This window comes from Chiloscyllium plagiosum, unplaced genomic scaffold (assembly GCF_037043375.1).
Source record: "Chiloscyllium plagiosum isolate Xiang-an unplaced genomic scaffold, Cpla_swu_hap1 HiC_scaffold_35, whole genome shotgun sequence".
NCBI classification, from domain to species: Eukaryota; Metazoa; Chordata; class Chondrichthyes; order Orectolobiformes; family Hemiscylliidae; genus Chiloscyllium; species Chiloscyllium plagiosum.
Genome location: NW_028270173.1, coordinates 34,101,929 through 34,125,461, shown reverse-complemented (window position 1 = coordinate 34,125,461; position 23,533 = coordinate 34,101,929). Strand labels below are relative to the sequence as shown.

Here is a 23,533-nt window from a genome sequence, read left to right as displayed (position 1 = left end):
GACAATGGGTCGGCCAGGGTGGTCAGGCTTGTGGATCTTGGGAAGGAGGTCGAACCGGGCAGTGCGGGGTTCCCGGACTATGAGGTTGGAAGCTGTGGGTGGGAGATCTCCTGAGGTGATGAGGTTCTGTATGGTCTGGGAGATGCGTCGATTTTGCTGCTCGTCGGATGCTGCCTGAATTGCTGTGCTCTTCCAGCACCACTGATCCAGAATAGGGATAATAAGTACTTACCCAGCCAGCAGCACCCTCGTGACAGCATCAAATCATAATGGTTTCACAGTTATGAAGATTATCATGAAAATATCATCAGAATAAAGCGGTTGTTCTCAAAGTGACTTCAATGTTCATAATTGTCAAAATTTCCTACATTCTGATATGATGCTAGCTTCAATGGAAAGCGAAACTACAGAACTGAATGTGAATTCACCTTATGTTGTATATCACGAAACTGCTAGAATTTATTTTGAAGGAAGTGTGATAATGTTCTGTTTCGTAGTTGATCTTACTGTCTTTATTTTGTAATATATTTATTAGCAAATTTTTTAAACTTTACAAACATATAAAATTATAGAAAAAATAATCAATAACAAATATCAGTATAATAAAAAGAAAAAAAACTCACAAATTACAATACAACTACTATCTACTAACTACTAACCTATCCTCTAATACACAGCAAACCCTAACACGGTGCAAAGCATCACCAAAAAAAAAAGAAAAATAAAAACAACAAAAACCCACAAAATACAGAACAGCTATGCTCAGCGCAAAAAGTGCCAAACAAAGGAACGGGAGCATTGTATACATGCTCTTATTAACTCGGGAGACCCCCTCTAGGGCCTAGGGCTTGACAAATCTAATCATATTGGTTAAACAAACGCCCTAGTTAAAATAACTGACAAATCTATATCCAAATAACTCAAGTAGGTCTGCCATGTCTTATAAAACATGTCTGTCGTGTGGTGCATCATGTTTATAAAACATCCAAAGGAATGTGCTCCATAATTAATTTCTGCCAATCCAGCCAGCCCGGCGGGTTCTCAGACACCCAATTCATCAGAATATTCTTCCATGCACATTATGCAAGAATATTAAATGGTTTCTTTCCATGCCTGTCTAAAGGTGGTAAATTTGGTAGACCTAAGAGGAGAGATATCGGGTCTACCTTGGTCCTCAGTACCCTCCATATCTCTTCTGCCACAACACTCCAATAAACATGGAGCCTGTGACATGTCCACAAGCAATCGGTATAGGAGTACCTACACTTATTTTACATTTGGGGCACACTGAAGATGCCCCTTTTTTAAACTTCACCAGACGGTCTGGTGCCAGATGAGCCCTGTGCAGAACTTTTAACTGCATAGCACATGTCCTATTACAGATTGAGATATTTTGAGTATTCTGCCATTTGTTCTCTCATGTTTCAGAAGAGGTCTCCACTCCCAGCTCTTGCTCCCAGACCTCACATAACCGGTTAATATCCTGCCAGGCCCTGCCACCCAGCAGGCGATAGAGGGCACTAACTGAAAGGTTGTGGAACGTAGCAACAACCTCTTTGTATCGGGCTTATAGGACTTAGTGAGAAACGTAGTCTGCTTCTGGATGAAATAGCTAACCTGAAAAAACAGAAAAGATCTCTGCTGGGCAACCCGTATTTATGGCTCAGTTGCTCAAAAGACATCATAACCTCCCCCTCAAGCAAGTCTCCGAAAGTAGAAACTCCTCTCACTGCCCATAGTTTGAACCCTGAGTCCGTCATCCCTGGTCCGAACCCTGGCATGCCAACTATAAGTGTAAGTGGTGAAGTCTCGGCTAAACAACCTTCACTCTGATGCATCTCGCTCGATGTCTTGACTGTACTAATGACAATGGGGTTCTGGCATTGGTCCATAACTGTCCTCGTCTTATCCATGAACAACAGGTTAATAAGAGGGCACTTTGCTTGGAAGGTCTCAATATCCAGCCATATTGAGTTTGGATCGTCACTTACCCAATCACAGGATCAATGGGACAGCAGGGAACTCAATTGATACATTCTGATGTCTGGGAAATCAACTCCACCCCCTTCTTGAGGCAACTGCAATTTAGTAAGTTTGATGGGGGGGCGCCCATGATGCCAGACAAAGGAACCAAACCACCTCATAATCTTCTGCAGCGATGACATGAAAAACATTATAGGTAGCATGCGCAGGGATAAAGCAAACGAGGAAGAACATTCATCTTAATGAGAGATATTCGGCCCAGCCATGAAATTGAAAGAGCCTCCATCTCTGGAGGGCTCACCTAATATTGTCGAGCAAGTGAGCAAAGTTAGTCCGAAATAACTGATCAAACTTGGGAGTATTAAAAATGCTGAGGTATCGGAACCTTACCCATGACCACTTAAAGGGAACTTAGGGCTACCTTCAACTTCTGGCACATCCTTAATGTTCCGCAAAGGCATAGCATCCGATTTTGCAAAGTTAATCTTATATCCTGAAACAGCCCCAAATGAATTGATACATTGTATCAAATGTGTTACGGAGGTCATCGGGTTCGATAAAAACAGAAGGACATCATCCGCGTACAGTGTAATCTTGTGAGCCCGCGATCCCACCTCCGGAGCGGTTATGTGGATGTTCTGACGAATGGCCTCTGCCAGCGGCTCTATCATCAATGTAAACAACAATGGTTAGAGGGGGCAGCTTTGCTGACTACCCCTACCAATCATAAAACTCCCAGACTTCACCTTGTTGGTGATGCCCGTGGCCAGAGGGTGCCAATATAAAACCTCCACCCACCTGGCAAAGACTCCACCCAACCCAAAATGTTCTAAGACATAAAAAAGATATGGCCATTCCACCTGGTCAAATCACCAACCTCTGAATCGATCGTTGCTGACAAACTTGGACCGCATTCAACAACGTTCATATATTAATAGAGGACCTAGGGCCCCTTATAAGGCCTGTCTGTTCCTCTTTAATAATATGGTGCAACACTCTTTCCAATCTCAGCGCCAGGATCTTGGACAGAATCTTGAAATCTGAATTTAATAGAGAGATGGGCCTGTATGAGGCACAATCCTGAGGAACCTTCCCCTTCTTAAGAATTAAGGAAATATTAGCTTCTCTCAAAGATGGTGGTAGGCATTCATGCATATAGGAGTGACTGCACATCTCCAACGTCGGCCCTGACAGAATCCCTATAAACTCCTCATAAAACTCATCCAGAAGACCATCAGGGACAAGCACTTTCCCACTCTGAAGTTGCCTAGCAGCCTCTTTTATTTCCTGAACTGTCAAGGGGGCATTAAGGAGAGAGGCGTGTTCCAAGGTTACCCCTGGGAGTTCCAGCATCTTACAAAAGGTCTCCAGTTTAGCCCTCCTGTCTTTGCAACTTTCAGACCAATGCAAATCAGAGTAAAAGCTCTGAAAAGCCTCATTAATCTTTTTAGCATTGTGTATAAGGACCCTGGCGCTGTCTCTGATTGCAGTAATAGATTGGGGAGCATGCTTTTTCCTCGTCAGGGTACGCTAAATACTTCCCTGGCCTATTCCCATATTCAAACAGCCTCTGTCTAGCAAAAACAAGTTCTTTCTTTGCGTTTTGTGTCAGTATTGAATTCAAGACAGACCGAAGGGCCGTGCTTCGCTGTAGCTTAGTAACCAAAGGCCATGCAAAATGTGCTGCCTCCGCGACTTTCAACCACGTCTCAAGTAGACGCTGCTGTTCCTCCTTCTGTTGTTTCCACTTAGTCAAATAGGAAATAGCTAATCCCCTAGCAAAGGCCTTAGTAGTCTCCCATAGCATGGACGGACTACTAGCTGTGCCTACGTTGATAGTCAAAAATTTCTGAAACTCCTTCAAAAAGTATTCCACAAAATTGGAATCCTTAAGGAGAAAAGTTTCCAAACGCCAGTGCCACAAAACTAGCCCTTCACTCTTAGCCTTAATCTCCAAATATACTGTCGCGTGATCATGGATAGCCATATTCCCAATTTTACAATTAATAATCGAATCCAGAAGGGCCGAGGGAGCCAGAGAAAGGTCAATCCTCGTGTGACATTTATGTGTATTTGATAAAAAGGTGAAGTCCCTGCCAGTTGGGTGAAGACATCTCCAAATATCCACCAGCCCCAACTCCTCGCATCAGTCAACCACCTGCTTGGCCTGCGAAGAAATAGTTGGGGGTCCACAAGGCATCCTGACCACTGTCAGATCGAAAAGACAATTAAAATGCCCCCCCCCCCCCCCATAATAATGTGCCGTGTTCCAAAAGCACTCAACTTAGAGAAAGCACTAATCAAAAATTTGAGGGGATGAGCCGGAGGACAGTAGATGTTTAAAATACCATATTCCTCCCCATGTATCAGCACCTTAAGTATCACAAACTGTCCCTGCTCATCTTTCACCTGCTCTAATAATGCAAACGGAAGATTTTTCTGGATGAGTACCGCCACTCCCCTACTTTTAGTAGGAAAGGATGAAAAGAATTCCCAGTCATAACCCCCTGTTGTAATCTCAGGTGTTCCCCATCATCAAGATGGGTTTCCTGCAACAAAGTGATAGAAGTTCTTCCCCTCTTAAGGCTAGAAAGCACTTTTTTTCCTTTTTTAAGGCGAATGACTTCCTTTAATGCTCCAGGTGCACCATTTAATAAGATACTTAGCCATATCCACTTTCAGACACCCTTGAACCCATCGGAGGGAGAACCCTGCTTACAAAGCGCCAAGCATAAGTAAATAAAGGCTCATAGAATCGAAAAACTATATGTACAAAAACTGTTCTATTATAACTATAAACAACTATTACTACCAAAAATCTGCAAAGAAAACCAACTATAGAACCTTGAATGAAATACTCTTCCCCCGCCCATAGGGGGCACTTACTCTACCCATCCCCTCCTTCACAGCTCCTTCAAACCAGGACTGTGCCCCAGCCTTAATACAATAAAAAGGAGATGATCCTTAAATCAACAGAAAAAAAAACACAATGTCAGGATGAGCACTCCACCCATTCCTGGCCTCATGTCACCCTACTTGTGACTAAAAGCGAAGCAGGACAAACATAAAACAAAGGGAGAGAGACAACAAAGAGCATCCACAAAATTTCCCATCAGAAAATCCAGTTATTAAAAAAATATGAACAACTTATTCCAAAGTCTTTCCCCCCCTTTCCAAAAAGTAAATTATTAGGGAGAAACAAAGGGATTAAAAAAGGAAGGGAAAACATGGGGAAAGATAGAAAAGAGAACAAACAACCACCTTATTGGGCGGCACGGTGGCACAGTGGTCAACACTACTGCCTCACAGCGCCAGAAACCTGGGTTCACTTCCTACCTCAGGCGACTGACTGTGTGGAGTTTGCACATTCTCCTCGTGTCTGCATGGTTTTCCTCCAGGTGCTCCGGTTTCCTCCCACAGTCCAAAGATGTGCAGGTCAGGTGAATTGGCCACACTAAATTGCCCGTAGTGTTAGGTAAAGGGGTAAATATAGGGGAATGAGTCGTTGTGGACTTGTTGGGCCGATGGGCCTGTTTCCACACTGTAAATAATCTAATCATACTCTTCAGGTCATTCCGTCTATTTTAAAGTGTCCACAAAGTTTTTAGCCTTACCCGCCGAATCAAATGTAAACTGAGTCCTCGTGCCTGAAACTAAATACTGTGGGGTATCTCATGGAGTACTGGATGCCCAGGCACCTCAGCCTCTTTTTAATTTCATCGAAGGACTTCCTCTTTCGGATTACAGCTGCTGAAAAGTCCTGGAGGAACATGATTTTTGACCCCTTGTACAGAAGTGGTTGCGGATCTTTTCCCAGGGATCTGGAAGCTTCCATGACTTTTTGCTTGTCCTTATATGAGTAGAAGTGCCCCAGGACCGAGCGGGGGTGCTGCTCTGGGCCTGATCTGTGCACTGTAACCCGATACGCCCTTTCAATCTGCAGCTTGCTGCACTCGATGTGAAGGCCCTAAAACTTCGGCAGCCAGCTTTCAAAGAAACTAACTGGTTGCTCACCTTCCTCACCTTCAGGGAGCCTGACAATTCGGAGATTTATCCCCCGACCTCGATATTCGAGTTCGTCGATATGGTTTCTCAAGATCCGCACCTCTCTCTCCAGCACCTGGATCCGACTGGTGAGGACTCCATTGCAGCTTCAGAGGCCTTAGTTCGATTCTCCACCTCCAACAGACTCTCCACGAAGCCGTGGATCTCCTGCTCGTGTTTCTGCAGCAAGGACGCGATAGGTTGGACCTGAGCACGAATCTCCCCTCGGATTTCCTCAATCGCAACCACAACTTTCAAGGTAAGTCTCTCCATCGCCGAAGCCAATTCCTATGAGCCTATCAGGTCCCCGGGGGTTTCAGGAGAGATTGCTGCTGCTGCTGCAGTGTCTAGAGTTGTAGGTGCTGCAGGGGAGTGTCCTCCCTGCTGCAGTTTGCTTGCTCCTTTTCGCTTTGGCATCCTTCCCACTCCCAAATATTAACAAATATGTGTTCTGTCAGGTTTTAAACTAATAAATACACCACATAAGTTGGCCAGGGATGGCAAAAAACACCGGTATGCCTTGGCTGTTCGTCAGAGCTGTCCACAGCAGTTCTACAGAACCGCCGCCAACTTGCCGAGTCGGATCTTACTGTCTTAAGGATAGCTTTCCAGTTTTAGGTAATTAAATCATGAAAATGAAAATCTGGAAATCAGAATGTGCCTGCCCATCTAAGATATGCAAACATCAAAAGTCATTCCGGGTGTATTTGCCAATCTAATTTGGGAGCAAAGAAATGGCAGGTTTACTCTTTACCGAGGAAACTGAAGACAGCCAGCCTAGTGGGTTGTGGTGGTGCAGTGACATTGTTCCCATCTACTGGATGTAAAGCCTATGTTCAAGTCCCTGCTGTGACAGATATATGCTGTAACATTTTGGACAAGTTTATTTGAGAACAATGTTGAAACACTAAACGTGAGGAGATTCACGCTCTCTTTTCGTTGAATAGTTTTACAGAAGTTGAAGTCACATTTTTCCCACGGTGAGCTGGGAAGATGGACACTGTCCTGGCTTGTTGTTGAAGATAGAGAGCAATGTTGGAAAAGTATTTTTTTCTGAATAGAATTTTGTGACCAGCGGTGTTTTGGAGGAATCAGTGCTGGGACCACTTTCCTTTACTATGTTTTCATGATTAGGAAGAGAAATTAGATGCGATGTTTGGTAAATTTGTGAATGACACAAAGATTGAGGTAGCTGCGGATAGTGAGGAGGATAGCCAGACGTTGTAACAGACTGGAGATGTGGACAGAAAACCGTCAGATGTAATTTAATGTGGACAAATGCAAGGAAATCCATTTTGGACAGTTTTTCACAGGAAGGAGTGTACAGTAAATGGCAGTGCTTAGAAGCATGAAGACATGGAGTGATACATATATATAGGTCCACAGTTCCCGGGAGATTACAACACAAGTGGACAAAGTTGTCAAGTAGGGGGACATTGCTTTGAAGCTTGAGAGTGGATAGCCGGCAATTTCCCTGAACAATGAAGGGCAGTACTGTCCCCACTGTCACTCCCCTTCCCCTGAATAGTACACCCAGTCGCATTGGCCTTTACCTGGACTACGAAGTGTCTTCTTGCAATGCACCTGATTTTGCTCATCTTCACACCTTCACTGCCATCTTTACAGAGAAAACGTTTCCTTACTTTTGCCCCTGTCTGGATGACATTAGAGAGAATGGTGCACCCATCTTTGTGATTTCCTTCCATTGGATATTTTTTTTCAAGACTGGTTTAGCGCTGACAACTCCCGAGGTTGGTGTAAAGTTGGCGATAACACAATTCTGAGTGCACCTGTGGTAAGCCAGTGGGAGCAATATACTAAGCTATTCTAATTCCTTTTTTAACATCATTGGCAAAATATACAACATGCACTGAATGAACTCTGCTACACATGCAATCTGGAATTCCTGACCCACTGTTTGCAGTCTTTAATGTTTCAGTCTGCCTGTATGCAATGAATTCAATATTCTACTGAACTGTAAGATTATAAAACTTTTTGAAAATGCAAAATTGGATGTTTTTTGCCTCAGACTGAGCCTTTCTGATCAACTATAACATCACAGTTAATCTAAGGTCTTTAGAGACAGTTAATAATTGAGAATAACGTACAAACAGAAGGAATAAGTCTCACCTTCCATAGAAATGGTATTTGCAACATTTCAATTAGTTCTACCTGTATCGTCTACAATTTACTACAAACATTAAATGAACTAGTGTCGCATTCCTTGAAATTTGGGGAAACAATCTGTGTTTGTATTAATATCAAAAGAAGGTTTTCTGCTGATTTGGAGCCTTGAGTGTCAGAACAAATTAAAAATTGAATTCATATCGTAACAGTGAAAGCAGGAGAGATTTCATCACTAAAGTTTTTGAAATTGGAGCTCAGCTCGTGGTAATTAATTTTAAATGGATTTGTGGCGTTAAGGACACGTGTGATCAATTTCTGCTAATCGATCCTTTCAAGGAAAAATCAAAAGCTGGAAAGGTGGAATTCGCCTTGAAAGAAACATAATGACAAAATTGAGTGGACATTTAGTCTCGAAGGCGGTGTGGTCTCCCTCTCATTATTTAAACCCATTTTCTCCAGCAATTGGAAGCAAAAACTGAAATTGCTTGATCAGGTCAGCAGATCAGACACCATCAATGAAGAGAAAGGAGAATTAATATTCAGCCCGGTGAAAGTTATGCAGCATCGTTTCCAACTAATTATATCTTAATCTGTTCATTCCTTTCCTACAACATCCTTCTCCATGACAACCTCTCTCCACTCCTTTGACAGGAAAGAAATGGATTCTGGATGATTACATTAATTTTCTCCTTCCAAACTTAATTGTCTTAAAGTCACCACAATCTTCATAATTTAGACCAGTGCGGTTAACTGCTTTTTCTTTTTTTTTGAAAATAATATTTTCAGGAACGTCAAATATTTTTTCAGTGTTTACTAATGGTCATTCCCACCTTTACTGAGAATTATCCAAGCCATGTCATGCCAGAACCTGAAGAATGACTGAAGAGGAGTTGGAATTGGTTCAAAATGGGAATTTGTCCCACAGTTGTGGGAGGCACAGCTCAATTTCCCATCAATCCAATGGGAATAAGTATATAGTGCCAACTTCACAGCCCTTCAACTGGAGTCACTACTTTCAGGCTGCTATTGCAAAATGGTCTGAAAGATGGACCGGGATGCAAAAGAGAAGAGTAACAATTTATTATCTCTTCTATTTATGAAAATCTAGAGAGCTGTGTACAACTTGGCACAATTCAGTGCCATGTTACTTTCTGAAATTATGAAGGAGGCCCAGAATGGACCTACTAATCTGCCCTCAACACAGCAATTACCACCTGAAGGTGCAGCAATGCTGCCAGAGCCATGAGAAATGAACTTGAACCACCATGCTGCAACAGTACAGTCTCCGCTAAATCTGTCAATAGGAAGAATGAACCAGACGCATTGATGATGAAGCCTTCAATGAAACCATAGTCACTGGTGATGAGCAAGCACGTCGAGTTGCACCATGTTTCAGGAGGCCCTGGCAATTGTTTTCTTCCACAGCAGCCAGAGAAAGGGTGACACAAAATGGAAAAGAAGAAACAGTACAAAAAGAATAAAGAAAAGAATGTGACTGGCCATGAGATCAGAAGCATTCCATGTCAGAGTCCAAAACTTTGTACCTTGCCCCAGCCATCAACGTGATAATATTGCAATGTGTTTGATTTTCAGGAATAAATTTGCATTTAGTCTAACTTTGCTAAGTGAAGCATTGTTCTTCACAAGTTTGGATCACATTAAGAGATGGTCAATTTGAAATGGAGTTGAGCTGATATGCCGAGGAAGGCTGGTCGATCTTCAAGGCAACACTTGTACTCATTGAGCTCACTTATTAACGAGAGTAAAAGGATATTTGACGGCAGTCAGCAGCTCCTGTCTAAACTTCCTCTGGGTCACTGTATAAATGGCCGTGTTTGTGCAGCAGCTCAAAAGCGGAAGCATAATTCCTGTATTTCCATAAATTTCATAAGGGCGAAATAGAGATGAGAGAAGGAAGAAGTTTGCAATTCGATAATGTAGAAAATATGAGATTGTTGCTATCCAGAGCAGGATAAAACTGCCGGATATTGCAAAGAGTAAAATAATGGACCTTCAGCGATTCTTCATCTCAGTGTCCTTGTCATTTTCGCTGTTGCTGGTGTGGACCCAGAGATCCCTCCAGGCCTGACTGGCCACTAAAATGTGCCTGACAGTGAGGATATTCAAAAATAAAATCAAGATGAATAGCAGAGTAGGAGTTAACAACTGTTCAATCCAACAAAATACCATTGCTGCCCATTGAAAGTCAATCACCGTGATACAAAACAAGACCTGTTGTTCACGACAGTATAAGGAATGTACAAAAATGTCCAGGGAATGTTCTTGAAACAGAACAACAAGCTCAGTGTGAAGATCACCGCAGCAGCGGTTTTCACTGTACAATATTCTGATTTCAGTTTCTGACAGCAAATGCCTACAAAACGATCAAAGGTAAACGCAAACGTGAACCAGACAGAAATATCGATTGTTGGGACAGGAACAGAATAAACCTACACATCGTAGTGTACAGCAACAGAGAGTCCCACCAATGAATTGTAGCAATCCGATGTAATGTGATATTGAAGGCAATCACCATGAAATCTGCAGTCGCTATGGCCACAGGTAGCAAGTAATGCATTTAGAGAGACCACATTTCGCACAACTCAAGGTTGCCACCAGATTCACTGTGATAATTAGAAAAGAAAACACTAGAAGAACAGGCTGCAGTGACCAAAAACATGCCAACTGCATTGAATTGGCATCTGACTTTGTCTTTGTTTTCTGTTATTCTCTGCTGGAGGTGCGAGCCAGTTGGGTGGAATGAATTTGTCCTGATTCAATGGGATAGTGCTCACATCAAGCCCTTGCTCCTGAATTCTTTATTAATGCGAAAACCTTGATATGTTCATAACATTTCTCAATTTATGTAATATTCGAATGCAGAAAGCACGGGCTAGATTTAATGATAATTGCTACTTATTAGAAATAAAGATAACATTTCTACAAGTAAATAGTTACAAATATTTGAATTTAATACCACAGCTGAGCCACTAAGCACATTACAATTTCCTCTTACCACACGCACAGTTTGAGGGGATAAAATGATTTCAGGGTGGAAGAGTCACTGGGAAACCATTTCAGTGGTTTCTGTTCACAAGTGTTGCTGGCATCATACTGATAATTCTTCTTGATGGCCACTGTCTTTCCAAATTGAGGAATCACATTTGGGCATCTAAACCTATTTTTGTTTTAGACTTCAGGATAAGCTTCACTAAACAACCCCAATCCAGGTGGTGGTGGTGGTGGTGGTGGTGGTGGTGAGGGGGGTGGGTGTGACGGTGGTGTGTGGGCCCGGGGATGTCGAGGTAAAGTTGGATAGCACTGAACATAACTATCAGCAGGAGAAAGCCAACAAGCATAGAAGGAGTTTGGAGAGCTTAATATTCAGGTCCTGAACGCAAGTTAAAAAAGAGGGAGAAGAAAACAAAGGCCACGAGTGAAATGAATAAAGAAAGAGGGACAACAACAATGGAGCTAAAAGTGAATTGGAGAAGAGAGATGGGATGACTCACTTAAAACAATGTTTTCGGAGAAGAAATCTGGATTAGAGCTATCAGAAGAACAAATGAAACCAATAGCAAAACAGTGCAAGTGTAGAACATATTACGAGCCAATGTGAACAATAGAGCAGACCATACCATGAATCGAATTGAATAAACAGAAACGACACTACTGAGACTAAAAAAGAACAGAAGTAATGACTAATAAGGAAACAGGATTTTGTTGACAACATGAAGAATGTAATTTGTTTGAGAGAAGGCAACTCTGGGGTTAGCACAGCAACCTCAGAGCAACAGGGACCCGGGTTTGATCCCTGCTTCGGGTGACTGCCTGAGTGGAGTTTGCACATTCTCCCCGTGTCTGCATGGGTTTCCTCCCGGTGACCGGTTTCCTCCCACAGTCCAAAGATGTGCTGGTCAGGTGCATTGATCATGCTGATTTGCCCATAGTGTTAGGTACATTAATCAGAGGGGAGTGGGTCTCGGTGGGTTAATCTTCAGCGGGTCGTTGTGGACTTGTTGGGTCGAAGGGCCTGTTTCCTCACTGTAGGGAATCTAATTTAATCAATCAAAAGATGTTGTAAGACTGAAGTCAAAATGTTATGAAAGTGGAAACGACTTCAATATTGAGATGCCTTAATGAGAGCAATGCTTATAGGTTTTGATATCAATACAGTAACAGAAGTGGGAATAATTTCCAAAAGAATATAATCTTCGGCAAGCACTCCAACTACAGCAAGGACAAGATAGTATATGAAAGGTATTGGAGATAATTCTGTCCATAACATTTTCAAAGTACTGTGAAATTCTGTTCTGGCAGAGTCAATTGATGTAACTGTGTCCATAAAGAGAACTCAGTAATGTCTTTTCATATAAAGTGAGCCCGTAGTGTTGCATCCCAAAGTGAACTTGTACTAGCTGGGACAGAAAAGGCTGCCATTGCATTTGGGTTTTCCACGTGGAAGTCATTAAACAGACACATTTTCTTCTATACCTTTGGGAACAAGAGCAAGATGTTGATAGAAATAACGGTTATATTCTGATTTTAAGCCAAGGAAACAATGACGTGTATCAAGAATGTTAAAAATCAATTATGACTATTGCAAACTTTTCTTTCATATTCTTTATCTCGATTGGATTTCACTCGTCTCTCACAAATTCAGTCTATGTTATTATCGTAATGCTGTCACTCCAACTTTCTCATTGTTATAAATGGTTGCTCTTAGTGGTTCCTGTCTCTGTTTTGCAAGTCCTTACGTCTCTCTTCCTTTCTCTTCTCTCCCTCTCTCCAAAATGATTTTCCCTCATATGCCAAAAGCGAGAATATGCTTGAAATAATCATGTTATGGATCAGGCCAGACCACTATAAAACATTTCAAGAATGCATCCCAGACCCTAAATTTGCTAGTTGCTTTAAGCAGGTGCAACGCGGATACCCAGGAGGGGGACAGCTGATCAAACCACTTAGTTTTAAACAAAACAGAATTTATGGGAAAGATTAATGAATGAAACATAACCAAAAGAGAACAGAATACGGTGTAACTTATCCTATCTAAAAATCTAACAAATCATTCCAATTTAATGATGCTGCCCCAAACACTTACAATAATCCCTGTAAACGTCTCTTGGCACAAAAAGTAAAATCAAACGCAGAACGTTACAGAAGAGAAGTCAGACAGACAGAGTTATCATAGGACTGTGTCTCTTGGGTGCAGCAGCTGCACAACACTACTACTTGCTAACCAAGCCAAACTGAGAGAACTGGGCACTCCCCTTACATTATACAAGTGTTTTTCAAATTATTTGCAAACCTTTTTTTCCTGATCCAGTATCTGTTAGCTATAATCAAATTGTCCTGAAAATGCATCCAACTTCATCTTTTTGGACTGTGTGTCTGTTACGGCCTCTCTGAAAAAATAGAGAAGTCCAACATAACTTTGTTAAAGGACAGCATCATCACATCTCCTCTCGTACACACTCCCTGAAAAATTTGAACACTAGTATCCAAAATTTTCTTAGTTTTAAACTGTTAGGAGTCTATAAGAAGCGTTTACATTAACTTGACAATAATCATGTAATCATGCACCACCACATTTTGATTCAGCCTGTATTACTCCTGCCACCCAATGCCTCAATTTCTCACTCAATGCATTGGCAATCACATTTTCTCGTCTTGCCACATGCACAATTTTCAAATTGTATGGCTATAACAACAAGCTTCATCTAAACAGTATGGCATCTTCTTATATTTCTTCAAAAAATGTTAATGCGTTGTGATCACTGTATGATTATCTCAGATACTTAACTGGTCACATAAATATTGTAAATGTTGTAACACCAATAGCGAGCTCAAAGTCTCCTTCTTAACTGTCGAACATTTCTGCAAATGAATGTTCATTATCCTGAAGAAATAGCCAATAGGTTTTTTTCATCTTCTCGTCACCTTCCTGCAAGAGTGCAGCACCATAACTCACATCAATTGCATCAATACCCACCTTGAATAGCTTTGCATAATGAGGTGTGGCTAATACTGGGGTAGTGGTTAACACAGCTTTCAGTCTGTCAAATGCCTTCTGACAGTCGACTGTCCTCTGACGCTTCTTGACTTTCTGCAGCCATTTAGCGAGCAGAGCAGGCACACTGTTAACATTTGGTGCGAATTTTCAAAACCCACCTAATCCCAGGAATCGTAGTACTGCTCCATTTGTCGATGGGAAACTCCCCAATAATCTTTGTTTTTGCATTCCATGGGGCCATTTGTCCGTGTCCAATTTCATGGCCTAGGAAGGTGACTTGCACTTTGGCAAATTCAATTTTGGCTAGATTTATCACCAAGCCTGTCTTTCGAAGTCAATCAAACAAGTCTGATAAATGCTACAACTGTTCCTTCCACACGTGACAAACACTCATCTACATGTACAACACATTTGGGTAGTTTGGTAATGACCTTATTGGTTAGTGTCTGAAATGTGGATTGTGTCCTTTAATACCCAAATGGCATAACTTCAAATGTATGCATTCCATTCGGCATTACGAAAGGTGAAATTGACATCACTATTTTTGACAAAGATATCGTCCGAGCAAGTCCAAATAAAAAATATAAGTTGCTTGTCGCACCTTCTCAAGACAGTCTTTCAAACGTAGAATCAGATATGCATCAAGCTGTGAAAGGAATTGATTTTGTGATAGTCCACACAGAACCTTTGGATACCATCTGCTTTTGGCACCATTACAATGGGTGAGCTCCAGTTACTGTAACTCGGTTCGATTATTTTGCCTTGGAGCATATGTTCAATCTCCTTTTGAACCTGTGCCATTGTTAGAGGCTATGCCTCTAAGGATATTGCTTAATATGAACAGCATCTCCTGTATCTGCATCATGTACAGTTAGGTTAGTACTTCTCAGCCTATTTCGACATAGCTCCCCATGTGAGTGCACTAACCCTTTCATGTTATTTCGATTTTCCTCTGGAAGTTAACTCAACAATTTATCCCAATATTTGACAACTTCTTCATTGTGCAGTTTAATTTGAGGAATAATCAATTCACAATGCTCTGAAATTGTTTCTTCCCTCTGTGTTGTAACCAAAAAGACAGTCTCTTTTGGATTTCCTTCCTTGTCAAAATACCTATTAAGGATATTTACAGAACACACTCGAAGATTTCATTCTGTTTGGTGTCCTTCTCAAATAGCTCACCTCACCCAATTTCCTTTTGACTTGATAAAGTCCTCTAAACCATGTTTTTAAAGGTTCACCTATCACTAGAAGTAACGTGAACACCTTAACTCCTACAGCGAAATTGTGCGTTTTTAAAATTTCTTATGTACTTCCTATTTCACTGTATGCTGTGATACTTTTGAGTGCTGTCTAGCTAACTCCCCACTCTATTTAATCATTCGCAAAAAATGGAAACATAGTTCAAACATGTGGTCTCAGAATTCTGACCTACCAATTTCTCCTTAATCGATTTTATCAGTTCGATTCCAGCCTCGGGCGACTGTCTGTGTGGAGTTTACACATTCGCCCCAGGTCTGTGTGGGTTCCCTCCCACAATCCAAAGGCTGGATGAATTGGCCGTGCTAAATTGCCCCTAATTTGAGGTGCAAAGTCGGAGGTAAATGGCTATGGGTGGGTTACCCTTCAGAGGGTCGGTGTGGACTTGTTGGGCTGGAGGGACTGTTTCCACACTGTAGGGAATCTAATCTAAAAACGTGAATTGGTTCAGAAAAGATTGACAAGAATGTTGCCAGGGTTGGAGGGTTTGAGCTATAGGGAGAGGTTGAGTAGGCTGGGCTGTTTTCCCGGAGACTGAGGGGTGACATTATAGTAGCGTGTAAAATCATGAGCGGCATGGATAGAGTAAATTGACAAGATCTTTTCTCTGAGTTGGTGGAGTCCAGAACTAGAGAGCATAAGTTTAGGGGTGAAAGGGGAAAGATTTAAAAGGGACCAAAGGGACAACTTTTTCACACAGAAGGAGGTTCATGTATGGAATGAGCTGCAATAGCAAGTGGTGGAGGCTGGTAGAATTACAATATTTACAATAGATCTGGAGGGGTATATGAAAAGGACGTTTTTCGAGGGATTTGGGCCAAGTGCTGGCAGATGAGACTGGATTAATTTAGGAATCTGGTTTGAATGGATGAGTTGGACCGAAGAGTCTGAGTCCATGCTATAAAACTCTGTGACATTATGACTGAAAGGGGCTTGGCTGGGGTTTGGAATTATTTTAAAATGGGAATTTGTTCCACAGCTCTTGGAAGCAGAGTCAGTTTTTCATCAGTCCAATAGGAATAAATATAAAATGGCTGATCCTCACCCTTCAACTCGAATCACGATTTTCAGGCTCGTGTTGCAAAATGATCTTGAAGATCTGGACCCCTCCAGAAGGACTCCCTTAGTTCTAGATCAGTAAAAAGAATCACTAGGAGTACGGTCTGTTTAAAGCAAGGTTACCAGTTTAATAAGTTAAAGCAGCCTGGCGCCATTTCTCCACGGAACACAGAAGCTTTTAAACGCAGTGTCTCTGGACAAATCTGCAACAGGCTGCCTTAATTTATGAAATTGGTAACCTTGCTTTAATCAGACCGTACTCCTCGTGATTCTTTTGACCAATCTCGAACCAAGGGGCCCGCTCAGGAGGGGTCCAGATCTTCAATCTGAAAAAAGGACCATGATGCAAAAGACGAGAGAAGTAATTTATTATCACTTGTATTTACGAAACTGCAGAGAGATGTGTATAATTCGCACAATTCGTGCCATGTTAATTTCTGAAATTATAAAGGAGGGACAATACAGACCCACCAATTTGCCCTCACTACCTCAGTCACCATCTGAATGTGCAATACTGCTGCTAAAGCCATGAGAAGTGGTCTGGACACGACATGCAGAAGCAGTATAGCCACCACAACAGTATAGCCACCACTGAAACTGCCAACAGGAAGATGAACAAGACCCACTGACAATGACGCCTTTGATGAAACCGCAACCATTGTTATCACGAACAATGGATGTCGGGTTCCACCATGTTGCCGGTGCCACAGTAGGCCCTGGCAACCGTCTTCTTCCACAGCAGCCTCAGAAAAAATGAACTTTGACACAATAGAGAAATGAAGATCAAAGTTTGTGAGAAGATTTGTAGCTCGGGTGCTCGTTGCTGTGATTCTGTTCGCCGAGCTGGAAGTTTTTGTTGCAAACGTTTGGTCCCCTGTCTAGGTGACATCCTCAGTGCTTGGGAGCCTCCTGTGAAGCGCTTCTGTGGTGTTTCCTCCGGCATTTATAGTGGCCTGTCCCTGCCGCTTCCGGTTGTTAGTTTCACCTGTCCGCTGTAGTGGCCGGTATATTGGGTCCAGATCGATGTATTTATTGATGGAGTTTGTGGATGAGTGCCTGCTTCTAGGAATACCCTGGCTGTTCTTTGTTTGGCTTGCCCTATAATGGTAGTGTTGTCCCAGTCAAATTCATGTTGCCAATAAAGTTAGATTAAATTTAACTCACCAGAACAAAGGACCCGATACCCAGCATGAGCAAAACTCATGTAGTGTACAAAATCCCATGCAAAGACTGCACAAAACACTATATAGGACAAACAGGAAGACAGCTAACGATCCGTATCCACGAACATCAACTAGCCACGAAACGACGCGACCAGCTATTGCTCGTAGCCACACACGCAGACGACAAGCAACATGAATTTGACTGGGACAACACTACCATTATAGGGCAAGCCAAACAAAGAACAGCCAGGGAATTCCTAGAAGCATGGCACCCATCCACAAACTCCATCAACAAACACATCGACCTGGACCCAATATACCGGCCACTACAGCGGACAGCTGAAAGTGACAACCGGAAGCGGCAGGGACAGGCCACTATAAATGCCGGAGGAAACACCACAGAAGCGCTTCACAGGAGGCTCCCAAGCACTGAGGATGTCACCTAGACAGGGGAGGGAACGTTTGCAACAAAAACTTCCAGCTCGGCGAACAGAACCACAGCAGAGAAATGAAGAAACACCACAAAATGAAAAAAAATGTTATCGCCTTTTGGAGCAAGAGCATAACAACACAGAGCCCCTGCCTCTATCTTTTTAATATTGCAATGTGCTAAATTTGCAGGATTAAATTTGTATTTGTTCTGGACTAGGCCAGACCACACAAAACATTCTTAAGTAGGGCAGCCCAGACCATAACGTTGTAATTTGTTGCATTGATTGTACATCGAAAATTACCCGGATTAAGTTAGCGAGTTTGACTACCAAGCTTTAGAACAGACAATGATTTATTCACAAAATTACACAATGAAACAGAAAATACAGAATAAAGAACCCCTACAGAACTCAGCCATTCGAAACTAGACTTAATTATGCTGGTTCACACGTACACAACAGTCCCAATAAACAAAACCCCTTTAAACACAGTAAAAATGAAACAAAAGCTTACTGGTCGAAGTTAGAAGGGTAGGAGGAGAGAGTATCTAGCAGCCTGTTTCCGCATGGCTCACTGCTGAACTCACTAACTCGTTCTGGACTGAACTGCTCAGCAAAAGAGCTGGCCATGCTAGCTTGACTTATACAGGTGACTTCTAAAAACATAAAAGCTTTGGCTTATAGACTACTCAGTTTGTGTATAAACAAAAAGGCTTTGCATCTCTGTGCCAATCCCAGCTGTTCTGGAGACCGGCCTGTCTACAACCCCTCTGAACAAAACCAAGGACACAGAACTGGAAATGGAACAGCTTTTAGCAAAAAAGATCAGCTTTGTGCCACATTTAATCTAACTTTATTGGCAAGTGCATTTTTAAGGGAAGCAGTTTTCCTCTCAAAATTGAATCCATTTGAGAGACGGTCAACTTAAAATAGAGTTGAGATGAGATGTCAAGGAAAGCTGGTCCATTATCAATGCAGCCCTTTTCCTCACTGAGCTTGCTTGCAGATGAAAGTGAAGGGATATTTGAGCGCACGCAGCAGCTCCTGTCTGAACTTGCTCTGGGTCACTGTATAAATGGCTGTATTAGTGCAGCAGCTCAGAAGCTGAAGCATAATTCCTGTCTTTTCATAAGTTTCGTAACGGCTAAATATAGATGAGAAACGAAAGTAGTTTGTGATTCGATAATGGAGGAAATACGTGAATGTTGTTATCCAGAGCAGAATAAAGCTGCCGGATATTGCAAAGAGTAAAATAATGGACCTTCTGCGATTCTCCATCTCAGTGTCCTTGTCATTTTCACCATTGCTGCTGTGGAGCCGAAGGTTTCTCCGGGCCTGACTGGCCATTAAAATGTGCCTGACAGTGAGGATGTTCAAAGACAAAATCAACATGAATGGGAGAATGGGAGTTAACAGCTGTTGAATCCAAGAAAATGCCATTGCAGCAGGTTGAAAATAAATCACCGGTGATATAAAGCAACCCCATAGTATATTGTTCACTCGTTCATAAGGAATGTACAAGAAGGCCCAGGGAATGTTCTTTAAACAGAAAATCAAGGACAATGTGATGGTTACCACAACAGCAGTTTTCACTGTACAATATTTGGATTTCAGTTTCTGACAGCAAATGGCTACAAAACGATCAAAGGTAAAAGCGACTGTGAACCAGACAGAAATATCGATGGCAGTTGGAGAGAGGAATAGAATAATTTTACAAACAGAAGTGTAGAGCAGCGCAGAGTCCCACCAATAAATTGCAGCAATCTGATGTAATGTCACGTTGAAGACAATCACCATGATGTCTGCTGTCGCCATAGACACCAGGTAAAGAGTGATGCATTTAGAGAGTACACATTTCCCACGACACAAGATCACAATCGCCACCAAGTTTACTGTAAGGAATACAAAAGGAAACATTAACAGAACAGGCTGTAACTATCAATAATGTGTCAACTAGTAAGGAATTGTCATAATTTTCTCTTTGCATTCCATTTTTCTGTGATGAAGTTACTAGTCATCCTGATGGAATAAATTTGACATGGCTTAGGAGCATAGTCCTAAAATCAAGCCTAGTATTCCTGGAGTTTTTGCAAATGTTACAAATGTGAAAGAGTCCTCAAAAATTCCTGCATTTATTTGATCTTTGACCAAAAGCATACACCAAGCTGCACAGTGGCTCAATGGTTGGTATAACTGCCTCACAGTGCCAGGAAATCTGTGTCGATTCCAGACTCAGGCACCAGTCTATGGATTTTGAAAATTAACCCCATGCCTGGGTGCTCCTGTTTCTTCTCACAGTCCAACGTTATGCAGTTTATGTGGATTGGCCGCGCTAATTTGCACTACAGTGTCCAGGGATTTGTAGGCTGGGATTGTTTAAACATGGGAAATGCAGGCCTACAGGAATAGGTTGGAGGGGGGATGTTGGTGTGGGTGGTGATGGTGGGATACTCTTCTAAGGACCAAATGACCTGCATCCATCATTTAGGGTTTCAACGATTCTATGAATAATTCTTATTTATTAGAAATAAACAGAAGCTTGTTATAAGTACTATTAGCATATTGTAGTACCAATTAAAACACCACTCCTATCATAATTTCCCCAGCACGCGCGTGTGCGCACACACACACACATTGGAAAAAAAAGTAGAAAATGGTTCGAATGATCACTGGGAAAGCAGTTCAACGGTTTATTTTCTCAAGATGTTCTGGAATGACCCTGCTGGTCAAAATTCTGCTTCTCCGTTATCCTTACCAATTGCTTCCACTGTTTTGCAAGGGGTGCAGGGTGGCTGGTTGCCTTACAAAAATGTCTCAAACTAGTCAATTAAAAGTCATAGCAACTTTTGAAAAAAAATAGTTTTTACTACCTCACTACACAGAATGGAGAGAGACAGAGCACTTGAGAGATAAAACTCTTAGCTGGTGGAGACCTAATGGCTTACCTTTATCTTTTCACCATTCTCAAGCTGTACAGTTATCTGAGAGAATAGATCTTACAGCTGTTCACAAGCAGAACATGCCTGTCATTGGTAACTGCTCAGTAACCCACAAACTAATCTGCTATTTTTGCCATTCAAAGTTCCGTTTTCATACAGCATTTTGTATCAAGTTCAACTGCAAACGCTGCTATAATCCAAAGATGGACAAATAATGTCCACACTGCATATCAAAATATTTACTTTCAGAACATGGTTTTGGTTTTTGGTCAAAGGAGTAGAAGCAGACCATTCGGTCAAACAAGTCAGTCTTTGATTCAAAGAAATCAGAGCTGATCTGAAAATCTTCAACTTCATATTCCCATCTTTCTCTCATGACTCTTGATCTCCACGGTCTTTAAAAATTGAAGAATCACGTTGGGTATCTGAACAGATTTTTGATTGATCCTCTCAGCTAAACTTCTCTAACCAACAACAATCCAGTAGGAGGATTTAAAATTTGATAGCACTGAGCATCAATCTTAGCACGAGAGAGATAACAACTACAGAAGGATTTAGAAGAACTTATTATTAGGCTCACGAGTGCCTGATTAAAAGGAAGGAGAAAAGAAAAACAAATACAAAGAGTAAAATAAATAAATTAAGACCGAAGACTACAAAGGTAAAAGGGTGTTGGAGAGGGGAGGGGCTTTGCTTCAGAGAAAGCAGTGTATTGAAGAAGAAATCAAGATGAGAGATATCAGAACACTAGTAAACCTGTTAAAGAATAGGAAAATAAAAGAAAATATCAAAGTGAGTAAGAGAGCATAAATAATTTTAGCAGACATGATCAAGAGAGGTGACAATTACTGTGATTAAAAGAGACTAGAAGAGGAATAAGGAAATACAGCAAAACCAGAAATTGGTGGAAAAGTTCAGCAAGTCTGGCAGCATTATTAATGTGTCTTGTCGAGTGATCCTTCCTCAGTACTGAGGCAATCCATTCGGTGAAGGGATCAGGCAAAGCAACAAGTTAACTCTGACTTCCATCCACCGATGCTGCCAGACCTGCTGAGCTTTCCAGAAATTTCTCATGTTGCTTGATTTACATTTCTTTCCGTCTTTATTTGATAAGGAAATGCATTGTATTGACAATATTTTGGATGTAATATGTTAGAGAGAAGGCAATACCAGTTAAAAGAGAATGTTAAAGAGAAAAATAAATATTCTGAAAGTGAAGACAACTTCAGTCGAGGACATGACTAATTGAGAGCAGTTCTCACAGACTTCGAAACCATTATAATACATCTATTGGGAATATACTTCACAAACATATTGTACTTACTCGGCACTCCAATCATAGCGAGGATGGGATAATATATGATCGCAATCTGAGACATTTTTACGGTGAAGTTTGCAGTCTGATGCGAAATCCTGCTGTAGTAGAGGCGATGAATGCAACTGTGAAAATAAAGACACAACTTTGAGTTCTATTTATACAAACGTGGGTCTCTCACATTGTTGTTAGAAATGCATTCCTCAGTGAATTTCATCCAGATGGAACACACAAGGCTCTGATTGCACATGGACTTTCCCTGTAGTAGTCATTAGGCAGACGCTCTTGATCTCCACCTTTGGGAACAAGAGCAAGGCGTTGAATCATGAAGTGGATACATTCTGGCTTTAAACCAAGTAAACAATGAAGATTATTGCTAAAGTGAAACGAGCAATTGTGTTTAATATCGGGAGACATTTCTCCCAATTTTTATCTCTAACGTATTTCACCCATCTCTTACAATTCCAGTTCCTCCTATTGTTGCAAACTTTTCATTCCCAACTCTCTCATTTTGATGAATGGCAACTCTCAGTGGCTCCTATTCTGATCTTACTTGTGCGTTCGTCTCTCTTCTGATTTATCCCTCTTTCCAGAATAATCTTACACTCACATGACCAAATGATGGATCTCAACAATACTCAGAAAATATAATAAATAGGAGGAGGAGTGGATCGACAGCTGGTGCTGCTGTTAACAAGATCATGGCTGCTCTTATGTATCATTACCACTCTCCAAAACACTCCACAGATGCTTGATATTTATGTGACAAATGGAAGATGTATTCTCAGTTTGAAATGTATTTCATAAAAGAACACTTTCGTATTAGAGTAATTCAAAGATTCACAACTATTTGTGTAGACAAATCTCTCCACATGCTGGAAATGTGTTGCTGGAAAAGCGCAGCAGGTCAGGCAGCATCCAGGGAACAGGAGAATCGACGTTTCGGGCATAAGCCCTTGTTCAGGAAAGCTTTCCTGAACAAGGGCTTATGCCCGAAACGTCGATTCTCCTGTTCCCTGGATGCTGCCTGACCTGCTGCGCTTTTCCAGCAACACATTTCCAGCTCTGATCTCCAGCATCTGCAGACCTCACTTTCTCCTCAAATCTCTCCACATCCCAATAATAATTGACTGAATGCTTATTGTGAGAATGTGCCTCCATATTCCCCAGGCAACTGATTCAACTTGTGGATGTCC

General features: G+C 41.7%; 1 protein-coding gene and 2 pseudogenes across 1 annotated transcript; all 3 read right to left on the bottom strand.

The window, feature by feature from the left end:
* LOC148140632 (uncharacterized) overlaps positions 1-6,300 on the bottom strand; it is a 42,236-nt pseudogene extending 35,936 nt beyond the window's left edge.
* Positions 6,301-9,900: 3,600 nt separating this feature from the next.
* Positions 9,901-18,713, bottom strand: LOC148140631 (uncharacterized; annotated as a pseudogene).
* A 357-nt stretch (positions 18,714-19,070) lies between these two features.
* On the bottom strand, positions 19,071-22,401 carry LOC148140630 (uncharacterized). The gene is made up of 3 exons (XM_087978974.1): positions 22,297-22,401; positions 21,140-21,143; positions 19,071-19,975 (listed from the first exon to the last, which is right to left on the bottom strand). Exons 1-3 carry the CDS (start codon positions 22,399-22,401, stop codon positions 19,071-19,073), a joined length of 1,014 nt encoding a protein of 337 aa, XP_087835100.1.
* Between the last annotated feature and the right edge of the window lie 1,132 nt (positions 22,402-23,533).